This window comes from Mycteria americana, chromosome 3 (assembly GCF_035582795.1).
Source record: "Mycteria americana isolate JAX WOST 10 ecotype Jacksonville Zoo and Gardens chromosome 3, USCA_MyAme_1.0, whole genome shotgun sequence".
Classification (NCBI taxonomy): domain Eukaryota; kingdom Metazoa; phylum Chordata; class Aves; order Ciconiiformes; family Ciconiidae; genus Mycteria; species Mycteria americana.
The window spans coordinates 28,576,587-28,596,705 of NC_134367.1; the positions used below are offsets into that span (position 1 = coordinate 28,576,587).

General features: G+C 40.3%; 1 protein-coding gene across 19 annotated transcripts in view; it reads right to left on the minus strand.

Annotated features, from left to right (window-relative positions):
• The window catches only part of DST (dystonin), a 313,545-nt gene that overhangs the window by 153,800 nt on the left and 139,626 nt on the right, over positions 1–20,119 (minus strand). For all 19 annotated transcript variants that reach the window (XM_075498103.1, XM_075498099.1, XM_075498102.1 and 16 more), the window contains 3 exons: positions 16,018–16,184; positions 602–714; positions 360–466 (listed from right to left, as the gene is read on the minus strand). In XM_075498103.1, the coding sequence (XP_075354218.1) occupies positions 360–466; positions 602–714; positions 16,018–16,184 (387 nt within the window). The remainder of the gene's footprint in view (positions 1–359; positions 467–601; positions 715–16,017; positions 16,185–20,119) is intronic.

The following is a 20,119-nucleotide window of genomic DNA, read 5'->3' on the forward strand; positions in this document are numbered from 1 at the left end:
CTCTTCAGTTTTGGTCCCAAATAATTCCACTGAAAACACAAAATTTTCTAGTTTAATAAACTTCAAATTTATAAGATCAGAGAGGCACAATTTGTAGGTCCATGACTGAAAAGTAAGAACTTTGACTCTATCTTTCTCCAACTTCAGGTATACTGTTTTTAATTAAGTCCTTTGCACAAGTATTTTCATGTCCAGAACATGAAATAGCTGTTAAGCCTCTAAAATCTCAACCTAGAAAATCGTGTCAAAGAAAAGTGTGACAGCAGTCCTACGGAAGACCCAGATAACTTTCTGGAGCTGAAATCAAGACTCGTATTAATGAAACTCACACACTGCACAAGTATTTTTCTCCTACTTACATTTGCACTGATGCCTTCACCACCTTCTGGTACTTTGGGAAATGCATCATAAAGTGATGACACATAAGTTATTACTGACTTCTCATCAGGTGAGGAAACATCAACATCTGAAAGAGCAAGACAGAACAGCACTTTATCATGTAGTTGTAAGAATGCCCACAAATACGCTACAACCTGCAGGCAGATTGGATTTTATTTTACTGTTAGGATTTTTGCAACAAAGCCCTTTGCAGCTATCTTACCTTCAGGATCCAGAAGTCTGGCAACACCAAGTTTTTCTGCTACAAAAAAAGCATGTTCTAAATTTGCAAGGTTGCTTTGAACAGCAACGGTATTCATGTCTATCAGGTCCGGCCTGTCAAATAAAAACAGTAACACTTGATTACAACTTTTTACCACTTTTAAATCACTGCTTTATTAGTAAATCAAACCAAGAGCATAGATGGATAGAGCAACAGAGTTTTCATTAAAAAAGGATTTCATTAAAATCATGTGAACAAGCTGAGGTCAGCGCTAAGTGAAAAAACACAAGCAGCAGGCAACTACAACACTGTCAGTTGTTCTTTATCTACAAGCTAAAGTTTCTAGCCATCCCTTATATATCTCTCTATTTTCTTATGCCTATTTTTTCACATGCATTGCCATTGTATTATCGTGCCTTGTCCCTTCCACTGCCCTTGAGGAGGTTAAACTCATTTTTCTCTTAGGACTCATTTACATGAGGAAGTTTCTACTGCCTTTACAAGTTTCTAGTCATTCTGCATCAAACTCTTCGGCGCATGTCAGAACCCATACAGAAGCAAGTTCAGTCACAAAAACATCACTTTAACCTGGAAGACAAGTATGCTTACTGGGCTTTAAAGAAGTCTTGTTCAAACTGCATTGAAGCCCTGCTTTCAGATAAACATTGCTGTCAGTCGTCTTGTAGAAAACCCTCAGCCCCATGCACTTACACTTTCACCCTGAGAAACGCCATTGCCAGCCACAACACTCTTGTTTTAATGGAATACTTGTCTTAAGCCAATCTTACCTATAAACATTTCTAAGACCCATAAGTACTACCCTGTACCAACATCAGTAATGGTTTATATTAATGTAAAACTTCAAAATTAATATTCTCCTTTAGGTTTGCTATGTGGTGCTTGGCTTTTAGATCTTGCAATTCTCAGGGCAGAGTGTGTGACTGTCTGCCTCTTTCAGCACCAGGAATCCTCTTAGCCGTAACAACTAAAAGGAAGAAGGGATTTCCAAAGATGCTCATCCCAGCAAAAACTCATCCCACTGAAGCCAACTAGAGTCACAAGAATTTGCTACTGAAATCCTATCCTAGTGAAAACCAGACACACTGAAAAAACCCTAAAACAAAACCCCAAAAGACAAAAATATGACATATAAGCTTTAGTGAACAATTCAGTCCTTAAATTTTCTCATTTTTGTTTCTAGAGAAGCTATTTTCTTAGTTGTACCTAGCAGAAGCTTTAAATAATTGCAACAGAGAGAAATAAAACTGTTAAATATCACATTGTTCAAAACGAATGGTAACATTTCATTTGGCAACACCCCAAATCGCCTTGATCACAAAATAGTATTAACTTCGGGAAACTCAATACAAGCTTGTCTTTGAACTAACTACAAGAGCACGGTAAATAAAAATGTACTTCTTTTCAGCCATTTAGAATCACTGGTTTCCTTGTGCTCTTCAGAAGACAAGTCTACAACACAGATAATAATACTGCACCTATTATTTCTTGAAAGAACACTAAATTAATAATAAAACTTAAGCAGTGTAAAAAGAAACATAATCCTCCTAAACCAGCAGGACTTTCCACTTCCAATATGCTTAGTGGGAGGAGCGTGATCAAGCTCATGCCATTCTTCCCTGAATTTCAGTGCAATGAAAACAATGCAATGAAACCAATATCATCTGTTGCTCTCTTAGCAGCACAGAAAATCCATGAAAAATAAAAGACAATACTAGAAAAGGAAACAGAGCGCTCCAGTCTCCTATTTCAGCCACAATAATGGAGATGGTATGAATAATAAAGATTGCTTTCACAGCACAGTTTTGACAAGAGAAGCAGGTTTCTGTAAGTGTACACTGTCGGTTTGGTCATTTTTTTTCACCTGCCTTCTTTACATTTATTTCACACTTGATAAAAATGGCACAAGAATCACGCTGCCTGTTCGATTGCCAACTCTCAGAACAAGAAAGGACAAGTTGTTGTAAAAACCTTGACTATTCCCAGAAAACAAGCTGCAAGCTGCAGACACTGACATGATAATCTCCTTAGAATAAAGCTTTCATTTAGTTGAAGAAGAGGTAAAGTTCTTCTCACCACGATATAGGTAAAAACCAATAAAGACAACTGCTGTTGCATAATACATCATTTTACATTGGTGCTGTGGCTTCACCCCCCCAGCTGAAGAAGAGCCCACTCTGTGAGATGCCTCCCCCCCTTTTAAACATATTTCTCCATCCCTGCAACTCCTACCAGCACAGAGTTATTCCAGTTCCCCTTTAAGAACAAGGGAAATTTGCAATGAATGCTACGGTTTTCAGTTAATTATACACTTAACACATAGCATACCAACCTAGATTAACTGGTCTATATTTATCTGAAGTCTTGATCTACAAGAAAATACTACAGAAGCCAATGTTTGTCTCTGTCTTCATAGTGCTTGCCTTTGGCATTTTGAAGCAGACAGAAGGCTCAACAGCTGACTGAGAACAAGCCCACTGATGGCTTGTAAAGAGGAAAAGACAGGTATTATAACTTGAATGCAAAAGCACCTGGCACTGGCCACGGGAAGTGCACACTGCTGGGGGTGTGGGGCCTCCACCCTCCACAGGTCACCCTTTCCCCTTCCCAAATAGTAGATGGATACATTGCAAAGCCACAGGAAAAGGAGCTTACCTCCCAGAGTTCAATAAAAGACTTTCTTTAATCCCAGAAAAATGCATCCAAAAAACATGGCTCAGGAAATCACCAATTGCCACATTGTTCCTTTTGTTTAAGAGTGTTTTCTCATGATTTTAAATAAAAGTCATTTTTATCTGCTGTAAGCTTGCAGACATACCTGTCCACTAACTGCATACATGGGAATTTGCATTTGAGCATGCACACGCGGATTTCAGTGCTGTCATCACTGATCACCATCCTTCTCTGAAGAATCAAGGGAATCCTGTATTGCTGAGCACAGATTGTGCACAGTGAGTGTTGTGGGGCTGTATTATAAAGGCTCACAAATATTTTCCAATATCTGTAGTATTTAATTTCTCCTTTGAATTCTGAGATACTACTAACTGCTTAAATTGCAGTTGTGATGAGTATCCTTCTAATACGTAATTATTTAATTGTCTTAATTTAAGTAAACACTAGATTTAAAAGCATCATCCATCACAGCAAACATTTTCATTTTTAAGGCTAAAGAGAAAACACATGAGTTTTGTAGAAGCTATTTGTCATGTATTATAAATATATTTTATATCAATTTGCATAGCACTATTAAGTGGTTTTATACATAGTCAAGAACAAATTAAATTAAATGCACTTTAAGTAAAAGACGATGACTCTACCTTCTGTCGTAATATTGTGAGTCATCTCATGGCAGATTTTTCAGCGGGCTGGGCCCTTGCCATCAAAACACACATATAAACATCTCAAACACCAGCCGAGTTGGAACATTCCATGCAAAGGAGATGCTTCGGCTGCAGCCGCACCTAAGTCAAGGGGTTTGGCTTCTACATCGCCAGTCATTAATCATTTCATTTATAAAAAGATTGGTGCCTGCCATTCAAGATCTTAGTGTAGGTGCTAGAAATTAGACACAATTTGTATCAGAAGTGAGGAAAAAAAAGGTGTGATTAATGCAACTTCAATTAGGAAGCTGACGAAATTATGATCAATTCAAGAAAACAAATACCTAGCACCGCAAAGAGAAGCAAGTGAACAGTATCCGCAGAACAGCATAAAAATTGAAGGGGTTTATAATGCAAGTTACATGGATCAAATGCAAGCTTTCTACTCTGCAAAGACTCCTTGAAATCAAAGAGTTGTGCATAAAAAATAAAGTTAGGCACATGTAGATTTTCCCATAGCCAGAACCTAATACCTAGTAAAACAGTTCAAGATCCAAAATATTGTAGCAGCTACAATATTTGCCCATTAAAACAAAAGGTTAGACTTGAAGGGAATTTGATATTTCAAAGTGGAAAAAGATATTTAACTGAATTTTTATTTTCCCAGTCAATAATGAAGAAACCACATCCTTCTCTTCACCGTTCCCAGATGACAGTTGCCCAAGTTACAACAATGTTTAATTTTATTAAAACATATATACATCAGAGTAATATTCCACATGAAAATACTGTTAACAGGTTCAGGAGGCTAACTGACAAGCGTGAAGTTATTTACATGAACCACCTAAACTGTTTAATCTGCAACAACTCTGTTTCAGTCAAAACTCTGGACGCTGCCTGAGTAATGCCTGATATTAAAAGGATATTTCTTTCTTGGTTTATATGGAGCAGAAATATTAATATAGTGAGTTTCAAGCAGAACTCTCAGAAAAAACATGACTGAAGATGCAGAGTGAAGTGTACACATCACTATAGTCCAGTTAGCTTTTCCACTGCTGTAATTAGAAAATGCCTATAAAAACTAAACAAATTCTTTGCTTCATTGTTCACAGACAATTGAAAAGGACGGGTGCCAGAAAGACTCATGCATTTTTCAGGGACGGGAGGACTACTGAAACAAATTAAAGACCGTGCCAGAATACATAGTCATAAAATAAATTTTAAAAAAAGACAAGAACAGAGAGACTTCTCAAACAGATAGGATTCAAAACATATTTCAGAAGGGAACACAAGAAACACATTATCATCTACTCTAGAGATTTTGGTTAATAGCAGAAACATTACAAAGAAAGGGACCAGAAAATAGGAAATATCCACATAAAACTAAAATTTGAGCTCTATCTCTTCTAACACATATCTCCTGTTACTTTCCCAGGAACTCTACAAATGAGACGATGAAGCAAAATCTATTTATTATTTAACCTACTATATAGTAATGCCTACCATTTAACCTATCCCTTAACAGAGTTTCAAAAGCACTAAAAAATATTTACACCAGCTTATATGCAAAGTCAATATTTGGGAACTTAAAGAATTTGTCTCCACATCGGGTACAAAGTCTTGTCCTAAAGAGCTTGCCGAAGAGCCTGCTTTGGAAAGACTAAGGCATCAACACAATGGACTTCAACTAACACGTACTGTCCTTGTGGACATTTCTATTGATGCCCAGTGTTTGCAGACGCAGTGCTCTGTACATTGTCATGACCATGAGATCTAGTTATAGCATTGGAGGTACCCTTTTCTAATACATATGCCTACCACAGGAGATATGGAAAATATTTCATGTTATCTCAAATGTGAGACTAAACTGACTGTTCAACCACAGACTTTACAATAACATCTTCAACTAACACATGACATGGTGACACAAAAATTACCCCAACACATCAAACCACTGGGTGAAACTGAGCAGTGCCACCACTGAAGTTAGGTTACACTTCAGAATTCAGGGAAAATGTAATTTTCTAATTGAAAACTGGCATTATAGAAAAGTTTTATCCTTACAACTGTGATAAACCAAAAAGCATGCTGCTGAATACAGCTCTGTATATTGTTTGTTCAAGTATGTGGCAAACTTTTTTCTCAAGCTCCAAAGGTCCCCAGCCTCAATAACACACTGTGCTAATGTATTTCACATGATCATTATGACTTGTATATGACATTATGACTTGTATGCCCTGTTTTGTTTTGTTTTGTCTTGTGTTGGTACGGCAGGAATGCCTGTACTATTCATGATTTTATGTGCCTTCACAGATTTCATTCAATGCCTCTCTAAAGATGAACAATCATGCCATTTTATTCCCTCAAGAGCTGAAAAATTCTCATGGGATCTGTACTCTTCAGCCCTCTTTTGTGTATCTTTTTCATATTTTTTCATACAAATTTTCAGATACAATGAATAATTCTGAAAAAAATATTGCAAGTGACAGTGAGCTGGAAATACTGTAACAAGGGCACAGTATTCAGAGATACATTTCTTGTCTATTCTTCAGACATGCCAGCATATCAAGACTTCCAATAGAAAAAGAATGAATGTTTCAGCTGCACTAAAAATAAGGGCACCTGAGGGCTTTTATCCCTAACTTATTAATTTAGCCCCTAACAACATATACAGCTAATTCAGATAATTCCTTCTATCGTGCAAGTCCTTGATTTGACAAGCACTGAGTTTAATAAACCTCCTGAAGCCTCCTGTCCCACCTTGTTAGCACAGCAAAACTTTACCTGTAACTTGCCATACCAATTGATTTAGATAAATACACAACTGAGGCATTGTAACATCAAAGACCTATTAGTTAAACATGGAGCTCAGCTTTAGCCACGCCTAACAAACCCTAATCACAACTTGGCAGTACGTTTGCAATGTAGATTTCAAGCTTGCTATACATGTGAATGAAACTAGAAAGGATCTCGGTCAGTTCTTTCACCAGCTTTAAAAACAGATTTTACATTCTCTTTGTAATTTGAGATGGTTTTGTCATTACAAAAACAGTAATGGTATAGTAACTTTGCCAATTTTTTGCCTATGATAAAATTTAAATAGGAGAAAGGCTCATAACTGTTAAACTCAACCCACACTGTGCAGTCTATAGAAATAACCACAAATAATGGTTCCCAGGAATGTCTGAATACCAAAAAGACAATGAAGAAACCCAACCAAATTATTTTTCTGTCCTGTTCCCTGAGAAAACTCCTTCCAGACCTCAGCAGTGACTGCCTGACACACTAGCTTTCCAGTAGGATTAATATGGTTACGAACAGGGAAGAAGGGTGAGGTAGCACAATGAGTTCAAAACCAAGATTTCTCTTTGTGCCATCCTGCCTTGGAGGCAACCATTTCTCTATGTGCCACAAATTTGCCAAAGGCACTGCCAGAAGACCAAGACCTCTCCCTGTCCGCTGTATCATGGCTACATACGCCACCACTGCTCAGACACCATACCCTTTTGAATAAAGGCTTCTGACACCCACAGGTGTCCTTGTCATTACTAACCAAAGTGTAAGAGACATATGAAACCTGAATAAAAAAAATGGCATTTTGTCGTGGTTTAACCCCAGTCAGCAACTAAACACCACACAGCTGCTCGCTCACTCCCCCTCAGTGGGATGGGAGAGAGAATCAGAAGAGTAAAAATGAGAAAAACTCGTGAGCTGAGATAAAGACAGTTTAACAGGTAAAGCAAAAGCCACGCATGCAAGCAAAGCACAAGGAATTAATTCACTGCTTCCCATGGGTAGGCAGGTGTGCAGCCATCTCCAGGAAAGCAGGGCTCCATCACGCGTAACGGTTACTTGGGAAGACAAACACCATCACTCCAAATGTCCCCCCCTTCCTTCTTCTTCCCCCAGATTTTATTGCTGAGCATGACACCATATGGTATGGAATAGCCCTTTGGCCAGTTGGGGTCAGCTGTCCCAGCCGTGTCCCCTCCCAGCTTCTTGTGCACCTGGCAGAGCATGGGAAGCTGACAAGTCCTTGGTTTAATATAAGCACTACTTAGCAACAACTAAACCATCTCTGTATTATCAACACTGTTTTCAGCACAAATCCAAGACATAGCCCTGTACTAGCTCCTATAAAGAAAATTAACTCTATCCCAGCCAAAAGCTGCACACTTTCAATCCAAAGCTTTATTTTTCAGTTTGTTCCCATTTGGCTAGAACAAGAAAAGCTTTGATCTCATCCTAATATTTTTTTTCTTCTCAGTTACTGCAAAAAGAAAACTGTTATCTTTTGTTCAAGCTGCCACTTAGCAGTAGGATCCAGCACACCACACACAGGCATCATTTTAAGTCCAGAACAGAAATTAATCAATGCAACTGCCTGGAAGTCTTCCATCTAATACCCACTAAGGCTAACCACCACCACAACACAAGATGTTAAAATTGCAGGCCCGCTTCCAGTACTATTTTAATATAGCCTTTCCCAACAGCCATCAGAATTTTTCTGAGTGCATTCAATTAAACTGTAGCTGAGGTTACTTGCTATTTCTAAACCCATTAGCTATATGTATATGCATACTTAAGCAAGTAACGTTAAAAGCATGTCTGCTTGTCAATGTTTTTAATCATCCTAAATGCTGTTTATCTTTTCCCAAATTGCCAATTCTTAATGCCAAGTTTGTTTCTTCTACATAACAAAAACTGTTGGAAACAGTAACAACCACACTTCTGAACAATGAGGTGGGTGGGAAGTGGGGGGCAACGCAACCAAACTCACATTTTCTTTTTGTTAAAGCTGGGTAACAATAAATTACGAGTTACAAAACGACAAGCCAAAACTAGCAGACTCAACTAATCTCTTTTTTAAAACATATCCCCTAGCATTTTAAGGCTTGACACTGTGTAATACTTAGTTTCTTTCTCATTCATTCCCCAAGGGTGTTCAACATGTTACTGCAAACTGAGGCATCACTATCCCTCCCCTTAAGGAATGTATTCATGTCAGTACCTGATCAGCTGCAACATGTTTTAACATCAGAGGGTGCCACCTGCACTGCCAGCCAGGAGCTTAGTGTTCAACTAACTATACATACATGGCAAACGTCCTGGGTAAGGTTGAAACAGCTTGTTCTAAACCAGAACAGTTATTGAGCAGGCAGGAATCTAGCTTGCTCCCTGCTATACCACACTCCAACAAATATCTGCTTACTAATTCTGAAAGTGTATGGAGTTATTATAGTAATGTTTCAAAAGAAAAGCATTGTGACCCTGGAAAATTTGTCTCTCGCTTCATCTAGCATTTATGGAGCTGTCAGAGTACTCCTTCTTTTGGGGACACATTCTTTGCTGCAGCTTCTATTCCTCTTCCTCCCACATGAAGCACTCAATGTACCTACACTCTTTCTGTACTGCATTCACTGTTAGCCTCTGTCCCTCTTTCGTTTGGGGATAATAGCCATTTTCTCCCTGCTCTCTCTCTAAACTATATAAAACTTAAAAGTATAGGCATCGTTAAGGTCTTGCACAAAGCTTACCAGTGCCAAAGGCCCCTATGGATCACATTCTCACATTTCGTTAACAATACAGTAAAAACCGTTTTCCTTTTAACTTGTGCACCCCTTTGAACTCTATCACCACTTTCCCTCTCTGCAACACTTCTAATACTTATTCTTGTTAGGTGGTGCCAAAATTGGTAGACAACTGTCTGCATGTGGTCTCAGCAAGCCTTGGTATAGCATCACATGAAATAACCTTGCTTGTTTTCTTATCTCAAACCCTTCATGTGTATACTACAGTCCTGCTTGCTTGTCAGACTGCTGCCTGACCTAAACACAGTTTATCCACTTTTTTTGCTAACCAGTGTCTTCCCATTTTGTATGGTTGCTGAAATTCACCTAGAAGTCCAGACATAACTGGACACGTCTATGCTGAGTGTACAGAAGCCCAGATCAAGGGCCCATGACTCTTTAATTGCTAGTCCTTCCCATAGCATGAGCATGGCCATTGCGACTCACACCCTCCCAGGCAATACATGAGCCCAGTTCAAGGGACAACACTGACCAGGACTGCTCTCAGGAGGCTGCACCCTGTCTGGGGGCGGAGGGGAGAGTTCAGCCATGCAGACACAAGCCCTGCTGTACCACTTACCCACAGGGCCAGAGAGCAGGGGCTGGACCCGCTTCATTTACTACAACAGACATAACACCTGAGAACAGATCTTAAAAAATACGGCTTTATCTGGGAACTGAGCTTGCAGTGCTTCCTGAACAGGCGGTATTTTTCACCATACAGGCACCACTGGGGCTACTCATTAAATGCTATTATCTAGTTACACAAGAACATACTGCTCCTACTGGAATTCCTTTTGTAAATGCTAAAAGCAAAATTACCTCTTTATTATAAAAAATGTAAGAATACAAAAATAAAATGTAGAAAGGAGTGCACACATTTTTACAAAAACGGTGTATGTCTGACGTTAATCATCTTCTCCTGTCCTCCATACTTCATTTTATTTCCTTAGAGAGTAGGTTGAGCTGGTTTGTAACTGTGCCTGTGTTTCCTGAATATCAATAGCCACTGTCCTTAACAAAGTGTCTACAGGTGCTATTAAACTGTACCTCTTTCAGAAAGTTGTTATTATTTTTGTTATTTCTTAAATTCAATTTCTGGACACTTTTTAACTGAAACTGCTTGCAGTCCTTATGCATCAAAGGCTCAGCGCAGTCTGAGGTCAAAAAAAGCAGTTTGTTACTTTGGTATAAATCTTCATTTGAATTTGCTTTGCTTTAAAATAAATTTATCTGCAAAGTGTAATGTAGATCTACGATTTAGACTATTAGCTCCAATCTGGCATGCAACTCCTAATGAAAGAAGAGTAGCCTTCATTCTCTATAGACACCAACTGTTTCTATATATTTTAACAATGGAATACAGTTCTAAAAAATGAGTATTTCTTCTTCCTGGGAGAAAGGCATGAACATAAGAAAATGAAAACACAATTCAAGAACATTTACCTAAAACACAGTCTAGTGACTAGAAATACATGACAGAGATGCAAGAAGAAGACCCCAGCGTGTAGACGGCAGTACCTCTGGGAAAATCTGGGCGTTACAGGCTGATTAAAGTCAGCCTCCAACTTTGAAGTCTGGCTTACAGGTTTTTGCTATGGTATGAAAGAAACATCACGTACTTTTTAAACTGCCTGAAGTCAGGTTTCTTCCAACACAACACACTGAAGCAAATAACACATATCTTCAATCAAAAATTAAGCTATAAAAGGCCAATTACATAATAGATGAGACATACAGAATATTTTCGAATCTCCTAGGCATATCTGTAGCTTTCACAAATGGCCTGATCACACATCCAAAGAAAGGTGTGGAGGTTCAAAAAAGAGTTTGAAAGCTGATATATTTAAATCAAATCATACAATTAACAAACATGGTAATGTTCAGTATTCAAATGGACTTAATTTGATCATTTTATTTCACTTTCTATGTAAAAACAAATATTCACACAGAATAACAGCATGAAAAGCAAAATCCAGGGCCTGGAATGGAGCTCCCTGAGGCAGTTCTTGAGGCCGATGCAGAGCCCCATTCATTTCCCAGGGATTTAATCATGTACAGGATGTTTTAAAATGGAAGCTTTATATACTCTTCAAAAGTTCAGCTGAGTAATCTTCAATTATAAACACAGACTTCTGGAACCTGCTGAAAATATAAGCAACCTTCTAACATGAAAACAAATTACATTTTCCTAAATTTGGAGGGAAAAAAGGAAATCAAGTTGTATATGGGGTCAAATATCTCAAACAGTAATTTTTTTCTCTCATTTCTGTCATTCATAAAATTACTTTCCTTGTTTTAAAGAACACTGCAAAATCACTGGAAACTCATTCATACTCATACATAACAGAGGTAAGACAGAAAGCAACTGAATGCCCTTACGAAAAGCTCTGACAACCTAACCCTTGTTGTTCGAGAGGAAAGAAAACAAATATCCTGCATTTGCTCAGGTGACTGACTCGAGTGCATGTGAACCAGCGCCTGCACCCTGCCCGCGTCCCCAAGCTCGGCGCTGGAAGCAGAGCGCTGCCAGCATGGCTGCAGGTACACACAGGGCAGGGAGATGGGGAGCAACCTGGCTTGCCCAGCCGCCACACACACTGGCCTGCTGATCTCCTCCGAGATGCTGCAGCGGGTACTACAGTTAGTCATGCCAGGGAAATGTCGACCTTATCCTGCTTCTCCCACGCACCTTGGGGGGAGCAGGGAGCCATGGCAAATCAATGCACTATTCCTGTATTTCTGAATCATAAATCTTAGCTGGCTTGCACTAAAAGGTGCTGGGATCCTCTGCTGGGACAGCAAAAAAAAAAAAAAAAAAAAAAAGGAGATCACTACCAGCACCCCAGATCAAACAATTCTCACCTGCCTTTAACAGCAGACAGGCTGTCGGCCCCGCCGAGGGGAGAGACTCCCTGCCCGCTGGCAACTGATTCACAGCCCAGCTCCTCACCCAGCCCTCCACAGCTTCAGCAATTTCCTGAAGTCTTGAAGCTGGTGCATACTTGCGATTTAAAAAAAATCGCTTATGCCTGGAAAGGAGGTAATTATAACCTGCCACTCCAGTCCCATGGTCTAGAACTGGACAGTGACATCTCCCTGTCTCACAGACGACCGACTGTAGGGATCATGCTGGACCCGTACAGCTTGTGTTCTCAGTGGTGCATCCAGAAAAGGCCTCTCAGCCATGGTGTCAGGGCTGTGAGCACGGGGTTTGCCTGTCTGTGCTCAGCTCAGGTTCAACTCGGAGACAGCATGGCTCCTGTCCTCTGGGAGCTTCTGGTGCTCTCACCTCTGGCCCCTGGCTGAACTATGGCCCCTGCAGTGGTGCAGCCTACCTGCGGGCCCACATCCCAGGCCCGGCCTCAGCCCACCCCCAGGGAGGTGCCCGATGCCTGGGGCTGCCCCAGTGCCCCCCAGCTGCCCTGCTCCTGGCTGGGGCGGTGGGACAGGCCTTGGCTGCCAGGCCCTGCTCTGCCGCCCTCTCCATGGGGGGCACCCGCCGCTGTGCCTTGACATGGGTAAGCGCATGCTCTCCATCCAATGTACAGCTTACTGTCGCTCAGTACAACTGCAATTCGAGATACCAGTAACATGCCTGGGTATTTCTGAGCCCTCTGGTTATGACCGTCATAGCACTAAATGTCATCCCCTTAAAATTAGGTCTGGGCCCATTTAAATCCCTTCCAGGCATTTAAACCTGCCACTCAGGTTTAAATCCCTCAGCAGGAACGCGACCCCTTCCAGGGCTGGCGGTCGCATTCCTGCTGAAGAGCCCCATCCCCTCTTGCAGATAGCAGATACTCCTCCAGGCCCAGGGTGCATGGTGCTTCTGTAAGGAGAGGTACCTCCAGCGAGCACGGCATACCTGGCACAGGAGGGGCTGCAACGCTGCACCACGACTGACAGATGCACACCCACGGGGGTGCTCCGCGTGGCAGCACCACAGTCCCACCCCGACGCCCAAGCAGGCACACCTGGTCATCCGCCCTGGGGGAGCATGCCAGCCGGCAGCATCCGCAGGACGCTCAGCCTAGCTCCTGAGACCACCTGTGATCCACAAACTGGGAGCTACTAAAACAGACAAACAGAGCGTATGGAGAATCACTGCCAGAAATGTGCACACTTTGTTAGTGTTTAACCTACTTACTGCTCAGAAAACAAACCAAGCTTTAAGAGAGCTCTCTGGAGTAAAATACTGTAGTTAAAAATATCAGATGACTGGTTGGAAAGACCATTCCTATCTTGTGAGCAATAGCTGGAAATTATTATCTCTGTTTTAACGGTACAAAACGGCAAAGGAAAGAAACATAGAAGCTCACTGAAATCAGTGGAAGAATCTCATTGATTTCATCAGCAAGGTGGAGTCCAAGAATCTGTAAACTCTCACAGTAAAAAGACATCAGATAAGAACAGTAAACATTCCTGGGAAGGACACAGGAGCCTTAGGTGGAGAAGCTACGTTTACAGGAAGAGGATAAGCTAAATGGAAACTGGCACAGAAGCACACAAAATGGGGACCCTGCTCCCCAGCCACTGAATCATCTGCTTTGTGCAAGGCACTCGTGTCAAAGGTGCCTGTGCTTTCTCACTGAAACGCTGTGAATGAAACTAACGGAGTACTGCCAGAAACACTGCTCCAGCAAAGCAACTGCAGGTACTCAGTCATGTCCCAAGGCATTAACATTCACACAGCCGGAGGACAGAATTCAAGTTTTTCATTATTTATTAACTGATCTGTACCACAACTACTAGTTGCTGAGCTATAAAGGCTGCCCTGCTCTCTGTAAGTGGTATAAGGCTCTGAAGAAGCTCTGGGAAATATTTTCCATTATTCCATCTCATTAAGCTCCTTCCTTTTTTCACCTCCCCTCTCTCCGTATCTTTCAAACTGTTTATTTTTTAAAATACTTGCCTGTGCTATGTTCATTCTTTTGGCTGCTCTGTCCTGAAGTAAAACAGCCTAGGCTTTTGCCAGCTATTTCCCTTTGTCTTGCCAATGTTACTAAAAGAAGACTTTCTTGCTGGCATGCACCTCCTCCCTGACTGGCTACCCAGAACAGAAGCATAGTCAGTAAAAGACCTCATTAATTCAGATGCAGCTTCATTTTACCATGAAGTTATGCACTGCCACAGCTAACTTCTCTAGGCCTCAGAGCACTATATGTTATGCTTACAGCCTCTCTACACAGCGTGTGAGGAAAAGGGTGCATTGATTTGTCTTCCATTTTACTTTAGTGCCCTAGTCCCTGTACCATATGCATGTCAGCTCTCCCTAGGCTTCCTTCTGTGGTGAGCCAAATGGTCCACAAGAGGAAATCCAAGAACAGAATAATCTGCTCAGTCTGTTCCCTGGAGCTGCATTAAAACATACCAAATTTGTGTCTCTCACTTGGAACACTCTGTCGGTATCATACCAAGGAAATCATGTACCCTCAAACTTCCTTATGATATGCCCCAGAGTATACAGCACAAACTCTTTACACATGCTATAATAAAACCCAGAAGTTGCAAGCCTTGCACAGTGAGGGACAAGTCAGTACACACTAATTAGCCGGGTTGCCAGAGTACTCTCCCATGTGGTCCTCTAAGACACAAACCTCCTTATTCAATTCAGGAACCAAAAAATGTACAAAAACAGAGAGATGCCGCCAACCAAGAGGGAACGCTGAGCACAGCAATGATCTTAAATCTTGTTTCTCTGCCGCGTTTTGATGCTGAAGTCAGCTTTGTCAAGAGAGACCTGTTTTTACTTAGAATCCAGAATGAGAAATCCTCTCTTGTCAGTAGACATCTTCAACTGTATTTTAAGTAAGTTAATGTAGTGCATCCTTTAACTTCTAGCCACAGCCACCAGTAGTTCTACAAATGCCTGTTTGTAAGACTGCGGTCACAAAAGCATAGAAAGGAGGGGAAAGTAAAACAATTCCCTGCTCAGACTGAGAATGTTCAAGCCAACTGGTCCCATTTTCCATAAGAATACCCTGCCATTTTACAGGAGACACATGTTAGAGTAGATCTCGGCTCCAAGCAGAAACACCAAAGAAGCTCTAGGCTCCAGGGGCTTGGTAAGGTCATACAGGGAAGAATATGGGGATCTTAGGCATTTCTCAGGTCACGCAGTAGTCGATGGCTTTTAGCAGCAGTGCAGTTTTGGACGTTGGCGATCAGTTCTGTCTCTACCCTGCCTATCCTTAAATGTTAGTGTGACAAAAAGGGACTGTGGAGAAGACTGAGAATTAGAACCCTAGGGACATTCTTCTCAGCAGCTTGGAAGTGCCCCATGAGAGATGTGCAGGATTCATGGAGATGTTCCTCTGAGGAAGGAGGGACATGCAAGGGTTAATGAGGCATCCTTTGGCTGCAAGAAGCAGAGGCTTGCCCAGGAAGAGCTAGTGTCATCTCAACAGCTGCAGTGCTATTACAGGCATAAACTACAGAGCCCTCTCTCTATGTACATTAAAATGCTGTAATTAATATTTTTCAAGAGAACAAATGGAGTACTTGCCTGTATTTATGAATGATGGCATTAAATAATCTTCCATCGCGCCAGCAGGTAGTGAAATTTTCACAACGGATTCCAGCATAACCCTCAGTTGTCTGCTGCGACCACAGGAGCAGTCTCTCTTTAGCAGACATGTCCTCTGACTCTCCAGTAACATGGATATCAGATATCTAAAATACAGTTAATATAAATATTACAATTACATATAACACATTATAATGTTTAAAATATTGCAGAAAACCACTCTGCATTACTGAAGAATTTTCTGTCTGATATTTGCATACATAAGATGATTATTCATGTACTGTATTAATATTCTTTCATGTCATATCCTTATGCACGCTTAGTGTCTTCAATATGAAACACAAAATCCATAGCTTCACAATTTTCTTCAGTTAGCCAGTTCTCAGCCTCTTAATTTCTGAGGACAATGTAATACTATTACATAATGAAAAATACTTAACTATGTTTATTTTATGCTGATAACGTGAATAATAATCTATTTTTACTTATTATACCTATTATACATAAATGTTATATAATTATATAAAATACAATATATTTTATATGTATATATTCACACCTATCTAATACCCATATTTATATTATACATACTTTATTTAGCTACAATGTTCCTCTCTTAAAACATGTTAAATTATAATATATGCTCTTCTGGAATTCAGTAACAAAACAGTTGTTTATCATGAAAATGGACAATAATGGTTTTAGGACAAAATTTTCTGAGAGGCATTTTAGGAATGACAAAAGGACTGAAAGATTATAAATTAAAATTTTGCCTGAATACAGAAGGTTTGGTTTTGTATTATCTAAGCATTATCAACTTCATGTCAGGGAAAGCAGGAAAGCATTGGGAATTTCACATACAAACACTACCTTCTGGTACATGAAATTCTCCCCTAATGAAGTTCAGTCAGTTTGCTTAGAAAACTATCACTGTATAAACATGAAGTAGACATTTCCCTAATTTGCACATGTATTGTTTGCACCTCATGTTATGGAAATTGTACTCAATGTGAATCTGAATTGCAAGAAAGAACAAAAAGAAGACATGCCTTGATAAAGAAAGTGCTATCACATATTGTCTTTCTTCTAAATGACCAGCTTTTACCACTTATCCAAACAACAACAGATAATATAATATTTATTATGAAGAACACCAAGAACCCAGGAACCATGAGGCACCACATAAGGACCCACGTACCATAGCTCAGACATTACAAAAAGCAGGCTGAGGTGCTTGGGCAGAGGCAAGAGGACTTGAGACAACACTGGGATTTGTGGGTGGACACCAAGCACCCCCATGAGCCCACCTGGAAGAGGCCGTGCCACGCAAGCCTACACCCAGCACAGCAGGCAGATACAGGTCTCTTCTGGCTCTGGAGCCAACCTGAGGCCAGGGCTCAGGGAAGGTTTGCCCACAGACAACTCTGGGGGTGAGGTACATGCTTGAGTTCACTGCCAAAGAGGCTTAACTCTGGAGCTGTGCCAGTTCCAGCAATCCTATTCTAGTCTAAACCAGGGAGCTACATTCATGAGGTCAGATAGGACGGTCATAACGACGCCTCCTGGCCTTGAAATCTCTGCACACAAAGGTTATCTTCTGTCTGGGCTCTTCCTGGGGGAATTCAGACAGGCTAGGCTGGAAATCACGGATTTTTCTCACATTAAGCCATGCAAAACAATGCCAGGAACAAAGAGATATAGCTTTCCTACTGATGCTGCTATGTCAACGCCTAACAGGAGGTGGTGGAAAGCACTACAAAGCAGGGGACTAAAGGAAGAGCCTTGGAGATGTCAGGGCAATATAGCTGCTGCAGTGCTCTCTCTGATTTCTGTTTAACCACCTTTCATACTTCCAGGAGATGATGAGCATTTACAGCCATACAGTAAATTGTAAATAAATTTAATGCAAGGAACAAATTAATTTACATTATTTTTATGCAAGTATCCACAAAACAGCAAGTTGTGAAAGCAGTTCTTCAGATACTTATTACACGCCATCATATCTGCTCACTCTAGGTAATGGAAAGATACAGGCACCAATGCTAGAAAGCCAAGTAGTTTCAACTAGCCCGTAAATACCTCCGAAAATCTGACGGCACTTTTTGCATCCTATTGTTTCCAGCTTCAACACTGCACATTTTTAAGAAAAATCAAACAGGAAAAAAAAAAATCCCTTTTTTGTTTAAAACACTGAAGAGAAACACATGCAGCTGTCATTGTTTATACATTTCTAGGTATCAAAATCCTGCATGGACTATTTATTACATGAAATCACACAAAATACAGACAGACAGTATGAGTCTTGTAAGTGGAAGAGGGAATCTAGGCAACAGGGAATCCAATGTGGCAAAAGATCAACCTAAAATCTCTCTGAAAATTTTCTTGTAAAAATCTAGGGAACTCATCTGTAGTCTAAGATTTCCTTTCTGCTGGTTACCTTTATTCTTTGGTATTTCAAAGCAAGAAAGCAAACTAAATATTTTTTCAGCAGCTTTAGTTTCTATTCATCACAGAACAACCAGACCACAATATAAATGAAGTCAACCATTTACCACTTATCCGGACAACGGTTCTGAAAGAGATGATGTCATCTGGAAGTGCCAGATGTCCAGCAAAAAAAGAACCCCTATAATTTCTTTCCTGTCATTTTCAGAAAGTCCTCTCTGTGTAATCCTTAAGTATCACTTTTTTAATATATTCTAACTAAGCAAGCTAACAATGTAATTTGCTAATGGCCATTCCTTACTGCTAAATTCAAGCCTTTAGCCTCCTTCACGGTTAATTGACCTGCGATGGCTATGTACATTTCAGGCTGCAGAGAGTGCAAACACAGCATATTTGAGTGCACATTGGATTCTTCTGGCAATAAGTGATTTCAGACATCGAGGCAACTTCTGAAGGTCGTACTTGCATCTGTTGTTACATACAAACAACATTTGTAGCTATGGACACAAACACAAGGAGAATAGTTCTTATTCTGAAAGTGACCACTAGGCAAGCTTGCAATCCAAATTCTGGATGGCTAAAACATGAATTTAGCTCATTACCCTAAGATCAACAGGATTTCGATCCAAAATCTTCCAAATAGCATTCAGCACCCTAGTTGGCCATCTGAAGAAAAAGGAATAGACTAGACTGGGTTTAAAAACTGAAACTGCTTTTCACTCATGGAGGTAGCCCGTTTCAGTACAGGTTAAGGAACACTAACATTAGCCTGAGGCCTGAAACAGCCTGAGCACTCTGTTCTCTAAATAAGGTATTTCAGGTTCCAAGGCTAAGATTTCAGACTTTTTCATAAACACTGAATTTGTATTTAAAAAGTATAAAAATGCACTGAGGGAAATGGTGAGTCAAAGAGCTATATTTTATTACACTTAGAAATATGAGCTCTAATTTGCAAGATGCCCTATTAACTTCGAACTACTTAACAAGTAAAATACCACCCCCACAAAATAAGGTATCAGAGAGAGAGAGCACATCTTTCCTTTGATAACCCCATAAGGACAGTATAGATAGTCATCTACCAACTATGCATTATCATCAATATCTATAACATCATTTGCCACAGGAAAGAAAAAGACAGACTACTAAATTAGGAATACTAGAACAGAAAATAAGTTAAGGGTCAACTAAATCTTTTACTGTTCAAATTTTGTCCTTCAAAGCAAACAGTTTGTGTGAACCATTCATTCTTGTATCCCACAAGCCTATTATTTATCCGTTATAGTCTGTTACTAGAGGACATTCATTCCTTGAGCATGGAACAAATTGTTGAGTTTGCATGAGTTTGAACAGTTGTTTGCTAGAGATCCATTTCTCCAAATTATCTCAAAGTCTGTGGATTATAAGTTATGCAAGAAAAAGAGACAGAGGTAATTCTCTGCACAGGCCTAGAATCTTAGGATCAAAGTCTTAATTGGCACTAAATACTCTATTTCTTGTTTCTAACTGGGAGAACTAGTTCACCTCTGCTACCGGCAAGTGTTTTTTTTTCTCTGCCTGTAAGTTTCCTCTGCATCACACAGCACACAAAATCCACACACCAAAAAGCCTCAAGCTCTTTACTTGCACTGATTTCAGT